Source organism: Phyllobates terribilis, unplaced genomic scaffold (genome assembly GCF_046119375.1).
Source record: "Phyllobates terribilis strain yellow unplaced genomic scaffold, ASM4611937v1 Scaffold_11__3_contigs__length_659146591, whole genome shotgun sequence".
In the NCBI taxonomy this organism is placed as follows: Eukaryota; Metazoa; Chordata; class Amphibia; order Anura; family Dendrobatidae; genus Phyllobates; species Phyllobates terribilis.
In genome coordinates, this window is record NW_027362771.1 from 487,830,437 (window position 1) to 487,850,348 (window position 19,912).

The 19,912-nt window shown below is 42.3% G+C and overlaps 1 protein-coding gene across 1 annotated transcript in view; it reads left to right on the forward strand.

Moving 5' to 3' along the window:
• Nucleotides 1–19,912, forward strand: part of FRMD5 (FERM domain containing 5) — a 72,025-nt gene that overhangs the window by 23,020 nt on the left and 29,093 nt on the right. The window contains exons 2-3 of the mRNA XM_073653509.1: nt 5,272–5,376; nt 10,388–10,430. Coding sequence (XP_073509610.1) covers nt 5,272–5,376; nt 10,388–10,430 — 148 coding nt within the window. The remainder of the gene's footprint in view (nt 1–5,271; nt 5,377–10,387; nt 10,431–19,912) is intronic.

The window sequence follows — 19,912 nt, forward strand, 5'->3', positions numbered from 1 at the left end:
CCATCATAGGTGCTGTTTGCGGTGGACAAGGTTCAGCATGGCCAGTCTGACCAGTCTAGAGCTACGTAACATCCATCATTTTCATTAATCTGTGCTACAGTAGTTCTTCTGCTGTTTCAGACTAGACAGATTGCCCTTTTTTCTCCATTGCCATCAATGAGCCTTGGGCACCCTTGAGGTACAGCCTCAATGGATCTCACTTGTTCCAATACATCCCAAAATGGTCCATCAGATTGAGATTTGGGGAATGTGAAGGCCAAGTCATCACTGTAAACTTTGTAATGTCCCTCAAACCATTTCTGATTGTAACAAGGTCATTACCCTGCTGAAAAAGCCACTACCACTCAAGGGTGCCCAAGTTGTCTTTCATTAGCTCTAGCCCAGTTGCCGAGCCATTACAAATTGGCCTTTGTCATAGTCGCTCAGATCCTTGCTCTTGACCATTTTTTTTCTTCTTCCAACACAAGAGCTGACTGTTCTCTTATATATCTCACCGTTTCTCAGGTCCCTTTGTCACATGATGTGATTGTTATTCTCACCTGTCAGTGGTTTACCTGCTACGGCTGATGGGTGCATACACACGTTCACCGTTAATGCACCACTGTTTACCACCGATGTATTTGTTATACCGTTTATATACTTTGTTCCTCTCCTTTGGTGTGCATCATGGGGCAAAACACATTATCTGGGCCATTTGGGATAAATGAATGAGACGGGGTGGGATGGAGGTAGTGACTCTATGCAATAATACATGCCTTACTGCATCCATGAAAAGCCTATTGGTCATCCTTTTAGGACTGTAAGGTCGCCTGTTAGTGGCATCTGCTTGCTCATTTAGGAGATCAGTATGTATATATATATATAATTTCAGATAGAAATGCTATTTAAGGATTATGCTCAGTCATGGCCTTTGTAGCTAATAGGGGGCTCCACCGATGATTCTGGGGGCCCAGTTTTGTAATCCCGCTATTAGCCTGGTTGGTCCTAGGTTGCCTTTGCAGAGATACTTAGCTTTCTGGTATTTCTAGAAGCAATTCATTAGCTGCGGCTCCTGAGTATATATAAAGGCCACAAGATGAATTAGAAGTCACAGTTTACACATAACAAGCAATAAATGAGGAGCTCCCCGGATGTGAGTGATCTCCAGTAATGGAGTCTCTCGCGGGGTGAGATACTTGTGTCCTGCCTCATATTTTCCTCTTGCATTATTTTTCATTACTGGCATAATCCTCCAGAGCTTTAGAAGACATGTTTTAGCAGGAGCGTACTTAGTATTAGCCACAGTAGGCCATTGCCAGGGGGAGATAAAGGCTTCCCCTGCACAGAACATTTGTCAGGGTGGATTTATCTTTTTCTTTTTTTTCTGCAGAAACAAAAATATAAAGTGTGAGAAAATCAGCTAATGTGTGATAGGGTTATACCTATCCTGATATGAAAGGAGAGAAATGCACATAGCTGCAGTATATACATACATGCAAGTAACCGCAGTATATCAATAAACACACATACTTACATACCCACATACTGTATATACACATAGTAGCAGTGTAGACATACATACACATAGCAGTATATACATGCACTCACATCGCAAAAATAGATGCATATACACAAATACATACAGTGGCATGTAATGTTGATGATTATAGTCAACTTTTAACAGAAATAAACACTTGAGATAGATCACTCTGTTTGTAATGACTCTATATAATATATGAGGTTCACTTTTTGTATTGAAGAGCTGAAATAAATAAACTTTTTGATGATATTCTAATTTAGTGAGATGCACCTGTATATACATACACACATTCACTATGTAAGTTATCTATAGAAAATGACGTATTCTAAAAACGGCTTTGCAATGTTCCATGCACCCAGCGGAGCCTGGTAGCCATGAGTGAATTCATGGCCCCCCTTTACCCAGCTGTCCTTTTAGCACCGTCTGCAAAATACAGAGGCCCAGTGGCTGTCACTGTGCAATAGCAGAGGTTGTAAATGTACCAGAATTCGTTATAAAACAGTAGAATGGTAACTACTGACGATGTGAATTCTCCACAGCTGCAAGAATCGAAATCCCCCTTGACCATATAAGGGATATCACTGCAGGACGTCTTGCTGCTGGGACCCCCAGAGATAAGCTACAATTTGTAGGGCAATTCAGCAACAAGTGCTTAATTCTCCTGCAGCGCCACCACAGGGGATAAAAAGCATTGTACAGCTCACATTCAAATGAAAGATGCTTTTGTGTAGCCCTTTCTGGATGTCTTGCATTTGGGAGCCCGATTTTTATCTCAAGTTGCACTATATGGGCATGTAAAAAATATATATACAGTACAGACCAAAAGTTTGGACACACCTTCTCATTTAAAGATTTTTCTGTATTTTCATGACTATGAAAATTGTACATTCACACTGAAGGCATCGAAACAATGAATTAACACATGTGGAATTATATACTTAACAAAAAAGTGTGAAACAACTGAAAATATGTCTTATATTCTAGGCGTGTCAGACTAGCATTCACCCACTGCTGTGTCCCAGCAATGATAAGCTCCTGGTGATACAACAATCATTGCAAGCAAACAAAACCTTAGGAGCTTGATAAGGGAGGCATCACTGAAATCTGTGTTTTAACCCCTACCTCATGCTGTCTTCAGATTACATAGCAAAACCCTACTGACAGATTCCCTTTAAGGGTGTCTGGCTAAAAATACATATATATACAGTATAGACCAAAAGTTTGGACACACCTTCTCATTTAAAGATTTTTCTGTATTTTCTTGACTAAGAAAATTGTACATTCACAATGAAGGCATCAAAACTATGAATTAACATTATGTGGAATTATATACTTAACAAAAAAGTGTGAAACAACTGAAAATATGTCTTATATTCTAGGTTCTTCAAAGTAGCCACCTTTTGCTTTGATGACTGGTTTGCACACTCTTGGCATTCTCTTGATGAGCTTCAAGAGGTAGTCACCGGAAATGGTCTTCCAACAATCTTGAAGGAGTTCCCAGAGATGCTTAGCACTTGTTGACCCTTTTGCCTTCACTCTGCGGTCCAGCTGACCCCAAACCATCTCGATTGGGTTCAGGTCTGGTGAATGTGGAGGCCAGGTCATTTGGCATAGCACCCCATCACTCTCCTTCTTGGTCAAATAGCCCTTACACAGCCTGGAAGTGTGTTTAGGGTCATTGTCCTGTTGAAAAATAGATGATGGTCCAACTAAACACAAACCGGATGGAATAGCATGCCGCTGCAAGATGCTGTGATAGCCATGCTGGTTCAGTATGCCTTCAATTTTGAATAAATCCCCAACAGTGTCACCAGCAAAGCACCCCCACACCATCACACCTCCTCCTCTATGCTTCACGGTGGGAACCAGGCATGTAGAGTCCATCCATTCACCTTTTCTGCGTCGCACAAAGACACGGTGGTTGGAACCAAAGATCTCAAATTTGGACTCATCAGACCAAAGCACAGATTTCCACTGGTCTAATGTCCATTCCTTGTGTTCTTTAGCCCAAACAAGTCTCTTCTGCTTGATGCCTGTCCTTAGCAGTGGTTTCCTAGCAGCTATTTTACCATGAAGGCCTGCTGCACAAAGTCTCCTCTTAACAGTTGTTGAAGAGATGTGTCTGCTGCTAGAACTCTGTGTGGCATTGACCTGGTCTCTAATCTGAGCTGCTGTTAACCTGCGATTTCTGAGGCTGGTGACTTGGATAAACTTATCCTCAGAAGCAGAGGTGACTCTTGGTCTTCCTTTCCTGGGGCGGTCCTCATGTGAGTCAGTTTCTTTGTAGTGCTTGATGGTTTTTGCAACTGCACTAGGGGACATTTTCAAAGTATGCCCAATTTTTCAGACTGACTGACCTTTATTTCTTAAAGTAATGATGGCCACTCATTTTTCTTTACTTAGCTGCTTTTTTCTTGCCATAATACAAATTCTAACAGTCTATTCAGTAGGACTATCAGCTGTGTATCCACCAGACTTCTGCACAACACAACTGATGGTCCGGCCCCATTTATAAGGCAAGAAATCCCACTTATTAAACCTGACAGGGCACACCTGTGAAGTGAAAACCATTTCCGGTGACTACCTCTTGAAGCTCATCAAGAGAATGCCAAGAGTGTGCAAAGCAGTCATCAAAGCAAAAGGTGGCTACTTTGAAGAACCTAGAATATAAAACATATTTTCAGTTGTTTCACACTTTTTTGTTAAGTATATAATTCCACATAATGTTAATTCATAGTTTTGATGCCTTCATTGTGAATGTACAATTTTCTTAGTCAAGAAAATACAGAAAAATCTTTAAATGAGAAGGTGTGTCCAAACTTTTGGTCTATACTGTATATATATATATTTTTAGCCAGACACCCTTAAAGGGAATCTGTCAGTAGGGTTTTGCTATGTAATCTGAAGACAGCATGAGGTAGGGGTTAAAACACAGATTTCAGTGATGCCTCCCTTATCAAGCTCCTAAGGTTTTGTTTGCTTGCAATGATTGTTGTATCACCAGGAGCTTATCATTGCTGGGACACAGCAGTGGGTGCATGCTAGTCTGACACGCCTCATCTTGTGATAGGTAGCTCACTGTCCATGGACTTTGTACACAGGGAGCCTGGTGGGGGCGGGGTTTGCTTTCTCAGCTCTGCTGTATTCCTTAATCTAAAAGCTCTGATTGTATTACAATCACTGCTGTACCCAGTAAACTAAGTGATACATTGTTGGATTCAGGGTCTCTTTGCCTACATTATGCTGCTCTCAGATGAGGTAGCAAAAATCTGCTGACATTTCCGAACACTATGCTTCATGACATTAATGATAGGTCATAAAATATTGTTTCCTGGGTCTGACTTCTGGATTACCAACCAATTCCTGGCAGTTTTCCTGAACATTGATTTGCAGTATGTGCTCCTGCATCCCATCGCACCTTCACATTTAATTTATCATTCTCTCTGACTCCTATTCTAATGTTATTTAGGGGGTGGTACTCATTCTCGTTGAAGAGATCAAAGAGGTATACTTCTAGGCAGTTCACCATGGGAATAAAGTATGCAAATCAGCTCACCAGAAGGAAGAGTACTATGTTATAATAGCCAAACCAGACTCCCATCTTTGGACTGCTGTTGCGGGCTCTTGCCCCTCATCAGTGCAGAGCAGGATACTGGTTTGCAGGAGATTCCTCTGACGCAGCTCGGGTGGGGGGCCTGCTTCTCATTCAAGACATTTTTATCGCTTACTTAGTATTTTCTCTTGTCTTACAGAGAGATGCAAAGGGCCAGCAGCTGTTTGATCTCCTCTGTCACCACCTGAATCTCCTGGAGAAAGACTACTTTGGAATCCGATATGTAGATCCCGACAAGCAGAGAGTAAGTGAAAGAACAACTAAAAATGACACCAAAAGGCATTAATTACCAATATTCCAATTATGACTCTTATCAATTACCCAATTATTTCCTGATAAATACGGTAGTGATCAGGCATAATTAGAGAATAGACCAGTTAATTGAAGTATAGTTGATATCTTCTCTGACTGTAGTCTTCCATATCAACCACAATGGCTTTAAGTCTCGGCAGCTACAGCTCCCCCCGTCACAACCTGTTTGCCCTTCTGTCATCTCTGTATCTTTAATGCTCCCCATGATGGCCACAATGCCCCTCATAACAGCTACTATGCCCTTCATGCCAGTTACAATGCCACTCTTGCTTGCCATAATGTCCCCATGCCAGCTGCAGTCACCCTTTTTCCATTCGCCCAGCCCGTGCTTACCTGTGCCAGGGGGGATTCTTTCCAGCGTATGACACTCACGCCTGCTCTGTCTACAGGGAGACAGCTGTTTCCTTACTAGTTTTCAATTGTAGTCACATCCCGAGGACAAACTGAAAAAGTGAAAATCATCAGTCCAGAATATGCAGGGCACTGGGCAAAAGACCTTCCTCACATGCCCCCGGTGCTCAGTCCTAGCGATGCCATTAATCCAGAAAAAGGTGGCGTAACTCCTGTTGAAGAGCACCTATCAGTCCATTCATGATGCCCAAACCGCGGGCAGTGTAAAACAGAGCCTGGCTGCATGATTGCAATTAGGTATGTTTTTTCTGAAATGTGTGCACAACGTAGTTTAGAGATCCGCATCGGTCCAGTTGATTGACAGGTCTCTCCCACGTGTGTACATTGGGAGATACGTGTCAATCACATAGAGCAGTGCAGGGAAAAGGCAATGGACTAGTCATATGGACCTCGGATGGATATTCAAACTACATTTCCTGTGAAGCACCAGAGCGTTTCAGTAATGAACATACTATAGGTTGCAGTTGTGCAGTGAGGCTCTGATTCATGCTGCCTGTGGTTTGGACAGCATGAAGCCACTGACAGATTCACTTTAAGCATATAGTCATTGGTTCCTTAAGGCTACGTTCCCACATTGATTATTTGATGTTACAGATTTTCTGCACCTATTAGCTGAATTAGGTTAATTGCATTTTTTATTGCATTTTATAGTGCCTTTTTTACCTGCTTTTTTTTCCATTGCGTTTTTGACGCAGTTATTTTTTGTGTGTCATGCTTTAAAAAAAGCTGCTTTGTTTTTGATACTTCCTTGTATTTGGCTTTGACCAAACTTTATTAATACAGTTATATGTGCATGTGATGCGATATGCTAATGACACTCGGCTCCTGCTCTGCTGCAAGTGTGAGCCAAGTGTCAGTGCTCTGTGCTCCTATCCTTTCACATGAGAGGATCACAGCACAGCTGCTGTGGAGACGGAGAATGTAATTTCTCCATCTCCTCCATTGCCTGTCTCGGTGTATGTTGGACTGCACTGGGATGACATCCGAGTGCAGTCCGATGTTTCACACGTACCTATAGCCTTGTATGGGTGCGCGTGATCCGATTATCGGATGCACTCGCAACATGCTGCGATTTTTTTTCTCATGCCGAATTGCAGATCTGCACTGTCCCATAGTATAAAAACACTGAAAGAGAGAAAAAGCAGCCATGTCCATACACAAATGCACAAAGAGGATGCAGCAGGTCCCCCATGATAAAGGCGGGGGCAGCACAGGTGCAAAATACTGAAAACAACCACTTACTAACCCACCAAACATCCTTGGGGCAGCTGCCTGGTATTCTAATTGCACACAGGCTTGCATAGGGTGTCATTCACACCATTACGTGAGATGCACCTCTATCTATATAACAGCATATTACCAACACCCCTACTGGACTGCCAATACCATATGTGCCCCCACAGGTGCCCCATAGTATAACATTGGGCTGAGAGCTATCCGATAAAACATCAGATAGCACTCGGCCGTGTTACACGCCAGTGTGAGCGAGCCCTAAATCCCTGGATTAAACAATTATCAGGAAGCTAAGAGTTATGTACAAAGTTATGTACAAAGGTTGTATACGCAGTGGATAGAAAATTCTCTGCATTTGTGCATTTTATACTGCAGATTTCTTCCCGGGTTTTGCTCTTTGCAACGCAAAGGATGAAATTTGCTGCTTTTCGGTACAAAATACTCAGCTGTTAAATTCACAGCACTGCGAGAAGATCTTATAGTCCCATAGTCTTACTGCCCATACAGTACAGAAACTCTGCCGAAGCTTCTGTCTTAGACGTAGTTGATGCCACCTTGTTGGTAGTTACAGTCCGGGATATTAAAGGATCATTAGACAGAGCTCTCTGTTGACCTTTGGTATAGTTATACATGGTAATCAGGTCACCCCCTAATCCTCCTTGTCTCCAAACTAAATCATTACAATTGCGCTAATCTTTCCTACACTGACATCCGCACATTCCCTTGATTACTGTGGTCGCCTGCCTGTAAACCCCTCAGGCTCAGCTATGTCCTCCTTACATAAGAAAGACCAAAGCTATGTGTAATATTCCATCTGTGGCCAGACGAGTACGATGAATGGATAAAACGCTGTTCACATCATGTACATCCAGACCTCAGTAGTTGCATTGCATGATCTGATTTGCTTTACGGTACAATTGAGCAGATGTGGCGTCTCCATGTGCCGCTCTGGGCATGAGCAGTGTGCCATTACACCTAGCACTACATACAGTATCTCTTCCACAGGATGGAAAAAAATAGGAGAAAAAACCTGGAAGGAACAAAGAGCGCAATAGGGTCTTATCTGGGTAGATAATATGGAGAAGAATATGCACATCGTTCTCACCTGATCGGGCGTTTCGAAGTAGTTTTGTCCCAGGGCTGTAGAGTCTGAGTCGTGGGGTCAGAGTCGGAGTCCATTATGGTGGAGTTGGAGTCGGTATAAAATGGACCAACTCCAACTTCTAAAATATATAATAAATTGGGTACAGTAGTTCAATGCAGTTTGTGGGGAATATTTTTTCATAAGAATTTGGGAAAGTTATGAAATGTCCTATAAATGTCTGTCCTATTCCTGATCTAAGGGTCTAGACTTTTAGCGGAGATGAATCTGTGCTACAGTAAATTTATCACTTAAACATGAGCCATGTATGAGGGAGTCGGAGACTCCACAGCCCTGTTTTGTCCTGATGAAAAAGTTTGAAACTTCGAAACGCGTTGACCAATAAACCTCAGAAATTGATTCCTGTCTGTTCATCATCCTTCAATGGCAGGAAAGTTTAACCCATTTTGTTTCCAGTGCCTACAAAATGGAAAAAGGCCTGTGCCCGCAGTCATTCTTCCCACATGGAGGCTGCTATTTTAGTGACATTTTTGCCATTTTTTTTTACAAAGACATTGTAGCCAGATATTTGCTGATTGCCAATAGAGAAATATTATAAAATGTGAATCAGGCAGAAACACAATGTCTGGGTGTTGTCACCAGATGTGGTCCTTGGGCAGGTCGAAGCTTGTGCTTTAGGCATTCAGACATCTGTGTTTCACAGCTAGCGCATGTACCTATTATAGCCTAATGGATTGTTCTCATTGCGTACCGATTGCCTGTAAAAAAAAAAAATGGAGACATGTATGTTTTTGATCAGGGATCAAACTCGCCAATTCAAGTCAGTGAAGAAAACAGCACATAGGTGAAATATCATTGGTTATTTATGGACACAAAAAAAATTGTCTGAATATTGGCCCAAGCTCCAAACGTGGAGATTTAGTGTGATCGCTATGGCTGGTGGTGTCTAGACAGCCAGGGATATTATCATTAATCGCTGTCTTCCCTAGACGGCCATGGACACTATTTTTACCCATCAGCCAACCTAAATCACCGGTGATATTAAAAGCAAACAATAAAAAGCACTCTTCACCAGCAGGACCATTAGTCATCATACCCCTAAACTACCCGTCAGGGATATTGTGTGCTGACCTATTGATCGCCAGCAATACCACTTACATTAAAATTACCTCCACACATCACCACACTTGTTATGGGGACTGTTCAATATTGCAACCTCTGGCTGCAGAACCGCAGTAAGCACTGAGCTCCCCAGGGATCTAGAAAGCCGCTCTGTTACACAGGGTCATATTTTCTTTAAAATGTTCATAAGATTGTATGACGAATATCTTCACAATGGCTTGAGCTAAAGGGTAAAAATGAAATAATGCTTGGTGTAATGGTAAAATAATGCTTGGTGTAATGGTAAAATTAATTTTATTAGGTATTCAGGCAATTTGAAGAATGCCATGCTTTGGCCACTAGGGGGCATTCCTGGCCATCTTTGCTTACATCCCAATTATTTCTGGGGTACTTCTCCCAAGTTACTGACAACAGCACATAGTAAATGTAATCACAGTGCCCTCATCCTATCAATGGAAATAATTTGTTAATTTTACAGGATATTTAAAAATGATTTATTTTTGGAAAGACGGGGTTAGATCTCCACATTAAACCTACTTTGCGTAAACCTACATTTTCATCTTGTTGCCTAAAGTTATATTTTAAGGCTTAAAAGAGGTGTTTAGGATTTTGATATTGATGATCTTCCCTAAGGGTAGGGTCACACGGCAAAATGATAAAATCGGTACAAATGCCATCCAGAAAAGTGAGACGATCTTTTTCTCACTTGTCATCCGTGTGCAGTCCGTTTTTTTACAGCAGTTATTAATCATTTACAGTTTCCTGTGTTACAAAATTGCAATGTATCTGTAATAATCGGATGCTTTACTGTGGCTCCATGTAGAATCCATTTTTTTCTCACACCCATAGACTTGAATGGGCGAGTCTGCAGTGGTGCTGCAGTAACTGAGTATTTGCACTTACAATCATACATGTGGCACCACATTGAGAATGCTTTCCTATAATCACAATGTAGTCTTGGCCTAAGTGTTGGTGAGTTGTTTCTTTGATTCAGCAGCATTGTAACCCTGGATGTCCTGACGGAATATTTAAGTTGAAATCAGTACATGACTGTATTCTCTCTTCTTTCTTTTAGCATTGGTTGGAGTTTTCTAAAGGGATTGGCAAACAAATGAGAGGTAAAGTAATACGTGCTCAACCGTTCATGTGAGTCTATATGTCCAGTGCATAAGGTGAGAATATAATATATTCTGTGCTGTCCGGAGGTCGGTGGTTACATAGGGTGAATTGCCTTCCCCAGGTAGACACTTAATGCAAAGCAGCACCGATAGGCTACGGTCGCATGAATATGTTACACGGGCTGTGTATGGACCGCTGTGCCTGACTCAACTACAAGTCTCCTGACTCAAAGGCCAGGGTCACACTAGCGTATAGCATCCGATGCGAGATGCTAATGACACTCGGCTCCTGCTCTGCTGTGAGCAGGAGCCGAGTGTCAGTGCTCTGTTCTCCAATCTTCTCATATCAGAGAATCACAGCAAAGCTACAGAAGAGATGGAGAACGTAATTTCTCCATCTCCTCTGTTGCTGGCGTCTGGGAATCGCACTGCACTCGGGTGATATCTGAGTACAGTGCTATGTTTCACACGCACACATAGACTTATTTGGATGCGTGCGATCCGATTCACGGTGCAATCGCAGCATGATGTGATTGTTTTTGCATGCCAAATCAGCATGAGAAAATAATCGCAGATGTGAGGTGCACCATAGGGTAACACTGGGCAAGCGCATGCTGATTTTTTATAAGATTGCACTCGTCCAAATGCATCACAAGTGGGAGTGAGCCCTAACAACCTCATAGGTAGATTCATAGGTAGACATGATGCTGTCAGTCTGAGCCTGGAGACCAGCAGTCATTCTGCTCACTGCAGTCCACAGTCAGAGTGTATTATATGTTAGTGTAGACGTAGCCTAACACTGAATTTCCTGCTTAATTATAAATTAGATTACTCCATTATCCAGTTTTATTGTCTTATTATCTTAGCAGCGGAACAGTAAAGCCCCCGTCTCACATAGCGAGATCGCTAGCGAGACCGCTGCTGTGTCACGGTTTTGGTGACGCAACAGCGACCTCACCAGCGATGTCGCTATGTGTGACACTTTGCAGCGATCAGGCCCCTGCTGTGAGGTCGCTGATCGCTGCAGAATGTCCTGGACCATTTTTTGGTCGTTGCTCTCCCGCTGGTCAGCACACATCGCTGCGTGTGACCAGCGGGAGCAGCGATCAGGCTGGTAACTATGGTAAACATCGGGTTACTAGGGGCACACGCGCACCTAGTAACCCGTTGTTTATCATGGTTACGAGCCTGCTAAAGTGAGCGGTAACCTCCCGCTCACTGTAGCAGAGTGGTAACCATGATAAACAATGGGTTACTAGGAGCGCGTGTGCCCCTAGTAACCCGATGTTTACCATAGTTACCAGCCTGCTCCTGCTTCAGCAGGCTCGTAACCAGGAGCAGGACATCGTTGAAGATTCTTTCCACGATGTCGCTGCTCCCCTGATCGTTGGTGAGCCTGCCTGTTTGACAGCTCACCAGCGACCACATAGCGACGCAGCAACGATCCCTGACAGGTCGTATCGTTGTCGGGATCGTTGCAGCGTCGCGAAGTGTGACGGGGCCTTATGACCCTCAGCAGACATCAATTCAGCTAAGAAAATAAAGTGCCAGCAGCAGATTGTGAGAGGCATTGGCCTTTCCTGAGAGCTTGTAAAGGTAAGGGAAGGGCGCAGACAGACGGACGTATTTCTCGTGCGTCTGTCTGCAGTGCACGGACTGGCCCGGCACTCCTCCTGACCTGAGGGTGACTGCGTGATGTATTTCTATGCAGGGGTCACACTCAGGTCAGGAGAGCCGACAGTCAGTCTGAGGATTGCGAAGTGATCCTTGCGCAAGAAATACGGCCGTCTGTCTGCTCCCAAATACTTACACATCACAGTATAACTCCAAGTCATGTAAACGTCAAGGCCATCAATCTGTCGAGGTAGGAAGCATAAGACTGCATCCTCGTGTGAACGCAGCCTGAGCAATTGTGAATCAGTCACCTATTTTAGTGCAGACAGCAAGACAGTCCCCAAAAAAGGAATGGTTCTGAAGGTGGTGGCCACAGACGATTGATCTGTGCTTATCCTTTCTGGCTGATTCTTCTCTGGTTTTTGGTAGTGTCCTTGCAGAATGGCATCAGCCCAGGGCCAGTATCTGCTCCTTTTTGGGTGGAGGAACAGGAGGAGCGCTGCCAAATGACTACTGATGTGCACTCTTCTGCCAAACTGTCAGAAAGAGACTCCATGATGGAGGCAAGAGGGCACGACTATAGTGGGACCTGTGCTCACAGCCCAGCATTGTGCACCTCGATCAACACCAGAACTGTCAGGTCCGCCATTAGCACCCCGAATGCTTCACAGATGAGGGCAGGTTCCCCTTAGCACATGCGGCAGACAGGAGTCTGGAGACGCTGTGGGATCATTATGCTGCCTACAGCATCATTTAGTATGACTGATTTGGCGCTGGCTCCGTCATGGTCCATGGAAACATTTCCTTGGAAAGTCGCATTATACCCGATGGTCCCCAGACTACTGTTAGCTACCAGGATGAAATCCTCAGAGCCATTATCACTTTGTTCAGGACAATGCCCATACCCTTGTCCAACTGTTTAAGACATACCACAGAAGAGTCCTCATTATCTCACAAAAGGTATACCACCACTATGGGAAGACTCATGGACAATTAGTAAAGGGGCATCGTAAACACAACTACAGGAAGAAGAGAAGAAAAGTAGCGACATAAAGCCCATAAACATTTGTTGATATAAAAAAAAATATATACCTTTATTAAACATATCTTAAATAAAAAACAATTCAATCGCATAAGGAGTATTTGACACCAATGACCATGTACAGAGAAAAACGGATGTATCAAACATCCAGCCCTTTTGGTATATCAATACAGTCGATGATTAAATTTACATGCTCCAATCCATACTACCACTCAAGTATTCCCACCAGTCTAGGGCAGTTTGTAAGCCATATATGATTAAATATGTTGTATATAGAGTATATAGCTACCTTAAATACAGGGAGCCGGGAACGTACCAATGGCTGGATGATGTACATCTGCCCCAACGCGCGTTTCGGCGAACCATCGTCAGGGGGCATATGGTAGTGTCAGTGTCATCCTTTTAAATGTCCCCACACCAATCACCACGTGCACAAAACTGGATATCCATGTTCTGATCAATCTGTTTGAGGACCTTTGATGACGCATACCGCGTCATGACGGGCAGGGCGGCCCGCGGTGTCGGCATCACGTGGCTCCCGCGTCACGATCAGCTGACCATGGTGCAGGTCCTCATGATGAGATGCTAAAAGCCGGGGGATGCACCGCAGGCATGACGCGCATGCGTACTTCGGCGCTCAAGGCAAAATACTAGGAGCTGATCATACAGAATGGAAGCGGGAGACTATGAATATACCGTACATATCCCACCAGGAATTAGAATAACCAAACTATGGATCAGCCAAAAGGTCTGATCTTTATATCTACGAATAATATCAGTTCTGAAAAAAATACACTACTATATGCATATATTGTGACAGATATAAAGGGTACACATTTTAACAATTATACAATTTTTCACAATAAGTATTAGTCACGTATTTCACATATAAAAATCTTTTTCACACTAGAGGTGCATAACATTTATAGTTGAAACTCCCACACAGTATGCTGCCATCATTTCCATATTCTAGATGTCACAATTTCCGATCCTAAAGCACTGATTCTTCACAATCGATTAGGCATTTGGCCCTATTAGATAAATGTAGATGTAGATATCTTCTTTATGCTTAGGATACGTGACGTTCATAATGGCAGCTCCCGCAAAGTATATATGGAGATGATGAAATAATAATGACATCCGTAACAGATCATGATCAGACACGTGGATAGACGTGTGAACATCTAGGAATGATTAAAATAAAATACATAAATAAAATCACTTAAAACCAAGCTATGCACATGTATTCCTAGCCGGTGATCATAGAAATGGGACAAAACTCAAATGTTCGTTGAGGCCCTTAGGATAAACAGTATCCAAGGTCCAAATCCAACGAGTTTCTAATTTAGCCAAACGTTGGCTTACCTTTCCACCTCTTATGGTACCAACGAGTTGGTCTATTCCTCTAAGCATAAAGAAGATATCTACATTAGTGTTGAGCGAGTATGTTCTATTAACCCTTTCGCCGAGTATGCTCAGGCCGAGCTCCGAGTATTTACAGCTGCTCGGTGATATGGTTGAATCGCTCCCGTGTGCATGATTTGCAACTGTTTGACAGTTTTATTACATGTGAGGAATGATTGTTTCTTTTGCATTCCTCACATGTAATAAAGCTGTTGTCCTAAGCTCAATAATCTTTGGACAGAGTTTAGAAACCTTATTAAAAACCTCACTAGCTTCCGAATTTCCCTTAATCCACAATTGGTTCTTCTGCTGCTAGGTATAGATACTTTCACCAACAATCTAAGCCACATAATTTGTCACATTTTAATAACTACTAAATTGTTGATAGCTTCACGTTGGAAACAAGTTGAAGTTCCAACCATAGCAGATGTAATAGACAGAGTTTCTATCCACAATAACTATGAATACAATATAACCCTTAGACAGAAGAGGACTTGAATAAATATAAATTTAAATGGGATATTTGGTCGCAAAACTTTATGCCAAACTTAATTTCTTGACTCTCCATTAACATTGTGAAACTACGATTTTTGAATTCTGATTCAATAACGGTGTATTTATATCATTTTGTTTAATTCACTAACTGAATGTAGTTCCGAAACTTAGGCTATGATACTCTTTGTAAGAATTCGGGATGTTAAAAGTAATGTATTACCCTTTTGGTTAACCAATTTGTATGATTATGTTGTAAGTTCCTTTTATGTTGTCTGTTTTTCCCCTTTCCCCAATTTTATGTTCTTTCCTTGTAAATCTGTGATTAAAACATATTGCATAGATATATCTGTATTATATGATAATAACTCACATATGTTATATCTACAATTACCACTCTGTATAATATAATACATAAAGTATTTACAGTTTTGTTAATTGAAAACTTAATAAAAATATTTTAAAACATGTAATAAAGCTGTCAAACAGTTGCAAATCATGCACACGGGAGCGATTCAAACGTATCACCGAGCAGCTGTAAATACTCGGAGCTCGGCCCGAGCATACTCGGACAGAACATACTAGCTCAACCCTAATCTACATGTATCTAATAGGGCCAAATGCCTAATCGATTGTGAAGAATCAGTGCTTTAGGATCGGAAATTGTGACATCTAGAATATGGAAATGATGGCAGCATACTGTGTGGGAGTTTCAACTATAAATGTTATGCACCTCTAGTGTGAAAAAGATTTTTATATGTGAAATACGTGACTAATACTTATTGTGAAAAATTGTATAATTGTTAAAATTTGTACTCTTTGTATCTGTCACAATATATGCATATAGTAGTGTATTTTTTCAGAATTGATATTATTCGTAGATATAAAGATCAGACCTTTTGGCTGATCCATAGTTTGGTTATTCTAATTCCTGGTGGGATATGTACGGTATATTCATAGTCTCCCGCTTCCATTCTGTATGATCAGCTCCTAGTATTTTGCCTTGAGCGCCGAAGTACGCATGCGCGTCATGCCTGCGGTGCATCCCCCGGCTTTCGGCATCTCATCATGAGGACCTGCACCAGGGTCAACTGATCGTAACGCGGGAGCCACGTGATGCCGACGCCACGGGCCACTTTGCCCGTCATGACGCGGTATGCGTCATCAAAGGTCCTCAAACAGATTGATCAGAACATGGATATCCAGTTTTGTGCATGTGATGATTGGTGTGGGGACATTTAAAAGGATGACACTGACACTACCATATGCCCCCTGACGAAGGTTCGCCGAAACACGCGTTGGGGCGGATGTACACCATCCAGCCGTTGGTACGCTCCCGGCTCCCTGCATTTAAGGTAGCTATATACTCTATATACAACATATTTAATCATATATGGCTTACAAACTGCCCTAGACTAGTGGGAATACTTGAGTGGTAGTATGGATTGGAGCATGTAAATTTAATCATCGACTGTATTGATATACCAAAAGGGCTGGATGTTTGATACGTCCGTTTTTCTCTGTACATGGTCATTGGTGTCAGATACTCCTTATGCATTTGAATTGTTTTTTATTTAAAATATGTTTAATAAAGGTATATATATTTTTTTACATCAAAAAATGTTTATGGGCTTTATGTCGCTACTTTTCTTCTCTTATTCCCCTTGTCCAACTGTGCAGACTGTTCCTGGATGATGAAGGCATTGGTGCCATTGACTGGCCCTCTCCCAGACCTGAATCCAGTTAAGAACCTCTGGGACATTTTATATCACTACATCCGACACCACCAAGTATCACCACAGACTGGTCAGGACCTCAGTGATGCCCTGATCCAAGTCTGAGCAGATCCCCAGGATCACATCCGTCTTCTCATCAGGAGCATGGCCAGACGTCCAGCTTTCCAGGACGTGGGACCAAGCACAGGGCTGAGGCACATTATCAACTGAATGTTGGATTCGCCTGTGATTTCAATTTTTTTTGGTGGTGGTGGGGTGATTTGGAATCCAGCTCTAAGTTGGTTGATAATTTTGCTCTCTTCACCGTTGATACGTCACTTTGTTCGCAACCAATTAAATAAATTATAGATTAAACTTGAATCTTTTGTTCACCGAGGTCAGATGTCTGGTTTAAGTGTACCCTTATTTTTTTTTACATTTTTGACCACTATATTATGTTCTTGGAGAGATCTGAACCATGTGCTGGATCATTGGCAGTGAAAGACAGTGAATTCACATGTGGCAAATTCAACAGTAACCGTCGTTTTAATTTCTATTTCATAAATCAATAGTGAAAATAAAATAAGCAACTTTGTAGTATATCTTATCAGAGAAATCTGCTTCTGTCTCCTTTTGGTCCAATCTTTCATTCTCAATTTATAGGTAAAACCTGTATTCAGTGAAGACAGATTTCCCCATTACTGAGATAGGAGATGCCAGTTAGTGTTTCTAAGATTCTATGGAGAGGAGGAGCTAGAGGCCGACATTGACATTCTGCTGAAAATTCTCCTGAACTTCACCATGTAACAGTCATTTCCTGTGAACTTACAGCGGAATGTCTCTGTCTGCCTCCATCTCTTTCCCCGTCCCTTCTCCATAGAATTTTATAAACACCAACTGGCATCTCCTATCTAACTACTGGAAAAAGGTGTCACTAAATACAGATTTTACCAGTAAAATAAGAGTGAAGGAGGAGAAAGAAGCAGATTTCTCTGATAAGATATATTACAAAGTTGCTTATTTTCATATGTACTATTGATTTATGAAATAAATATTAAAACAACAGTCACTTTTTCCCTACATGTTTCACTTAGATTTGTGCAGGTAAAATGTGCAGCCAGTTCAAGTGTCAGGAATATGGATGAGCCTTTGCTAATCTCATCCACATGCTGCAGACATTTTCTGTTCAGAAAAAAGATCATGTTTGGATTTTCACATCCATGGCAGGCTTATTCTGTTGCAGTAAGGTTGGGGACACTTCCCAAGGGAATACTGAAATTTAATTTTTTTGTGTTGTTTCCATTAAAGTCCCCAGGACACATTAGATAATTCATCCAAACTCAACTTATGGATGGACTGTCCATCTATCCAATGTATATGGGGGCCTGCTGAGTCTCTCCCGACAGGTGATATCGGGGAAGAGAAGGATCCGGTCTGCTGAATTTCGAAGCGTTTGTTCTGTGCAGAGATAAGTCTCTGACCGAGGAGTCTGGCAGCGGATCTCATAGAAAGCACAGGATCACTTGGCCGAGCCGAGCGTTCCTGTGTATGGGGGAGAGATACTGTAAAATAGCTAAACTATTGTTTGTCTGACTGCTGTCTAATGTGTATGGGGGCCTTAAAGGGAATGGGTAGTTAGAAAATATCCTATTATCAAAATTAGGTTTTTGTGTTACATGTATTTACTTTTGGCAATCTTTTTTTTAATATCACTATCTATTAAAAAAAAATTGTAATCTTGCAATCTTCACACTTGCCACTAGAACTATTTTAGATTTATAATTCCTGTTCTTTCATGAAGAGTTTTCAGCAGGCTCCTTATCATCAGAGGCAGGATTACAATGATAGGTAACAGTAACCCCTCTATACACAGCTGATTATTATTATTCTTATTATTTATTATTTTAGCGCCATTTATTCCATGGCGCTTTACATGTGAAAAAGGGGTATAATACAAGAACAATTACAACATTGAACACAATGTGACAGCGACTGGTACAGGAGGAGCGAGGACCCTGCCCGCGAGGGCTCACAATCTACAAGGGATGGGTGAGGATACAGTAGGTGAGGGTAGAGCTGGTCGTGCAGCGGTATGGTGAAGCGGTGGTTACTGCAGGTTGTATGCTTGTCGGAAGAGGTGGGTCTTCAGGTTTCTTTTGAAGGTTTCCACGGTAGGCGAGAGTCTGATACGTTGGGGTAGAGATTTCCAGAGTAAGGGGGATGCACGGGAGAAATCTTTTATATGATTGTGGGAAGAGGAGATAAGAGGAGAGTAGAGAAGGAGATCTTGTGAGGATCGGAGGTTGCATGCAGGTAAGTACCGGGAGACTAGGTCACAGATATATGGGGGAGACAGGTTGTGAATGGCTTTGTATGCCATGGTTAGGGTTTTGAACTGGGGTCTCTGAGCAATGGGGAGCCAGTGAAGAGATTGACAGAGAGGAGAGGCCGGGGAATAGCGGGGGGACAGGTTGATTAGTCGAGCAGCAGAGTTTAGGATAGATTGGAGGGGTGCGAGAGTGTTAGAGGGGAGGCCACAGAGCAGTAGTCAAGGCGGGAGATGATGAGGGCGTGCACTAGTGTTTTTGCAGATTCATGGTTGAGGAATGTGCGGATCCGGGAGATATTTTTGAGTTGGAGTCGGCAGGAAGTGGAAAGGGCTTGGATATGTGGTTTGAAGGAGAGTTCAGAGTCCAGGGTTACCCCAAGGCAGCGAGCTTGAGGGACTGGGGAGAGTGGGCAGCCATTGACGTTGATAGATAGGTCAGTTGGGGGGGGGATGAATGAGATGGCGGAAAGCTGATGACACAAGATCCACAAATCACAATAGGCGATGTCACAGCTGACCCTGCTCCCCTCCCTTCTTAATTACATTTGCACACGCTCATTACATGTTTCAGTACAAAACATAAGGTCAGAGTCTGTTCATTGCTGCTAATGTACATGTAGATTTCCTCAAACAACAGGAAGCATGAGTCTAAAAAATCCCCAATGTCCAACGGGAAAAGAACAAGATTTATTTTCTTTTATTTTTAATAATATGGAGAAAAAAAAATGCAATTTTTTAAAATAAATGTACAACAAAAAAAGGATTTAAACAATAGGTCGTTTTCCGATGAGACATCCCTTTACGAAGCCGTTTCCTTGTCTTCATTGATCTGTATACGTATGTCTATGCTTGTGCACGTGTTGATGTTTTAGCTGAAATGTGTAGC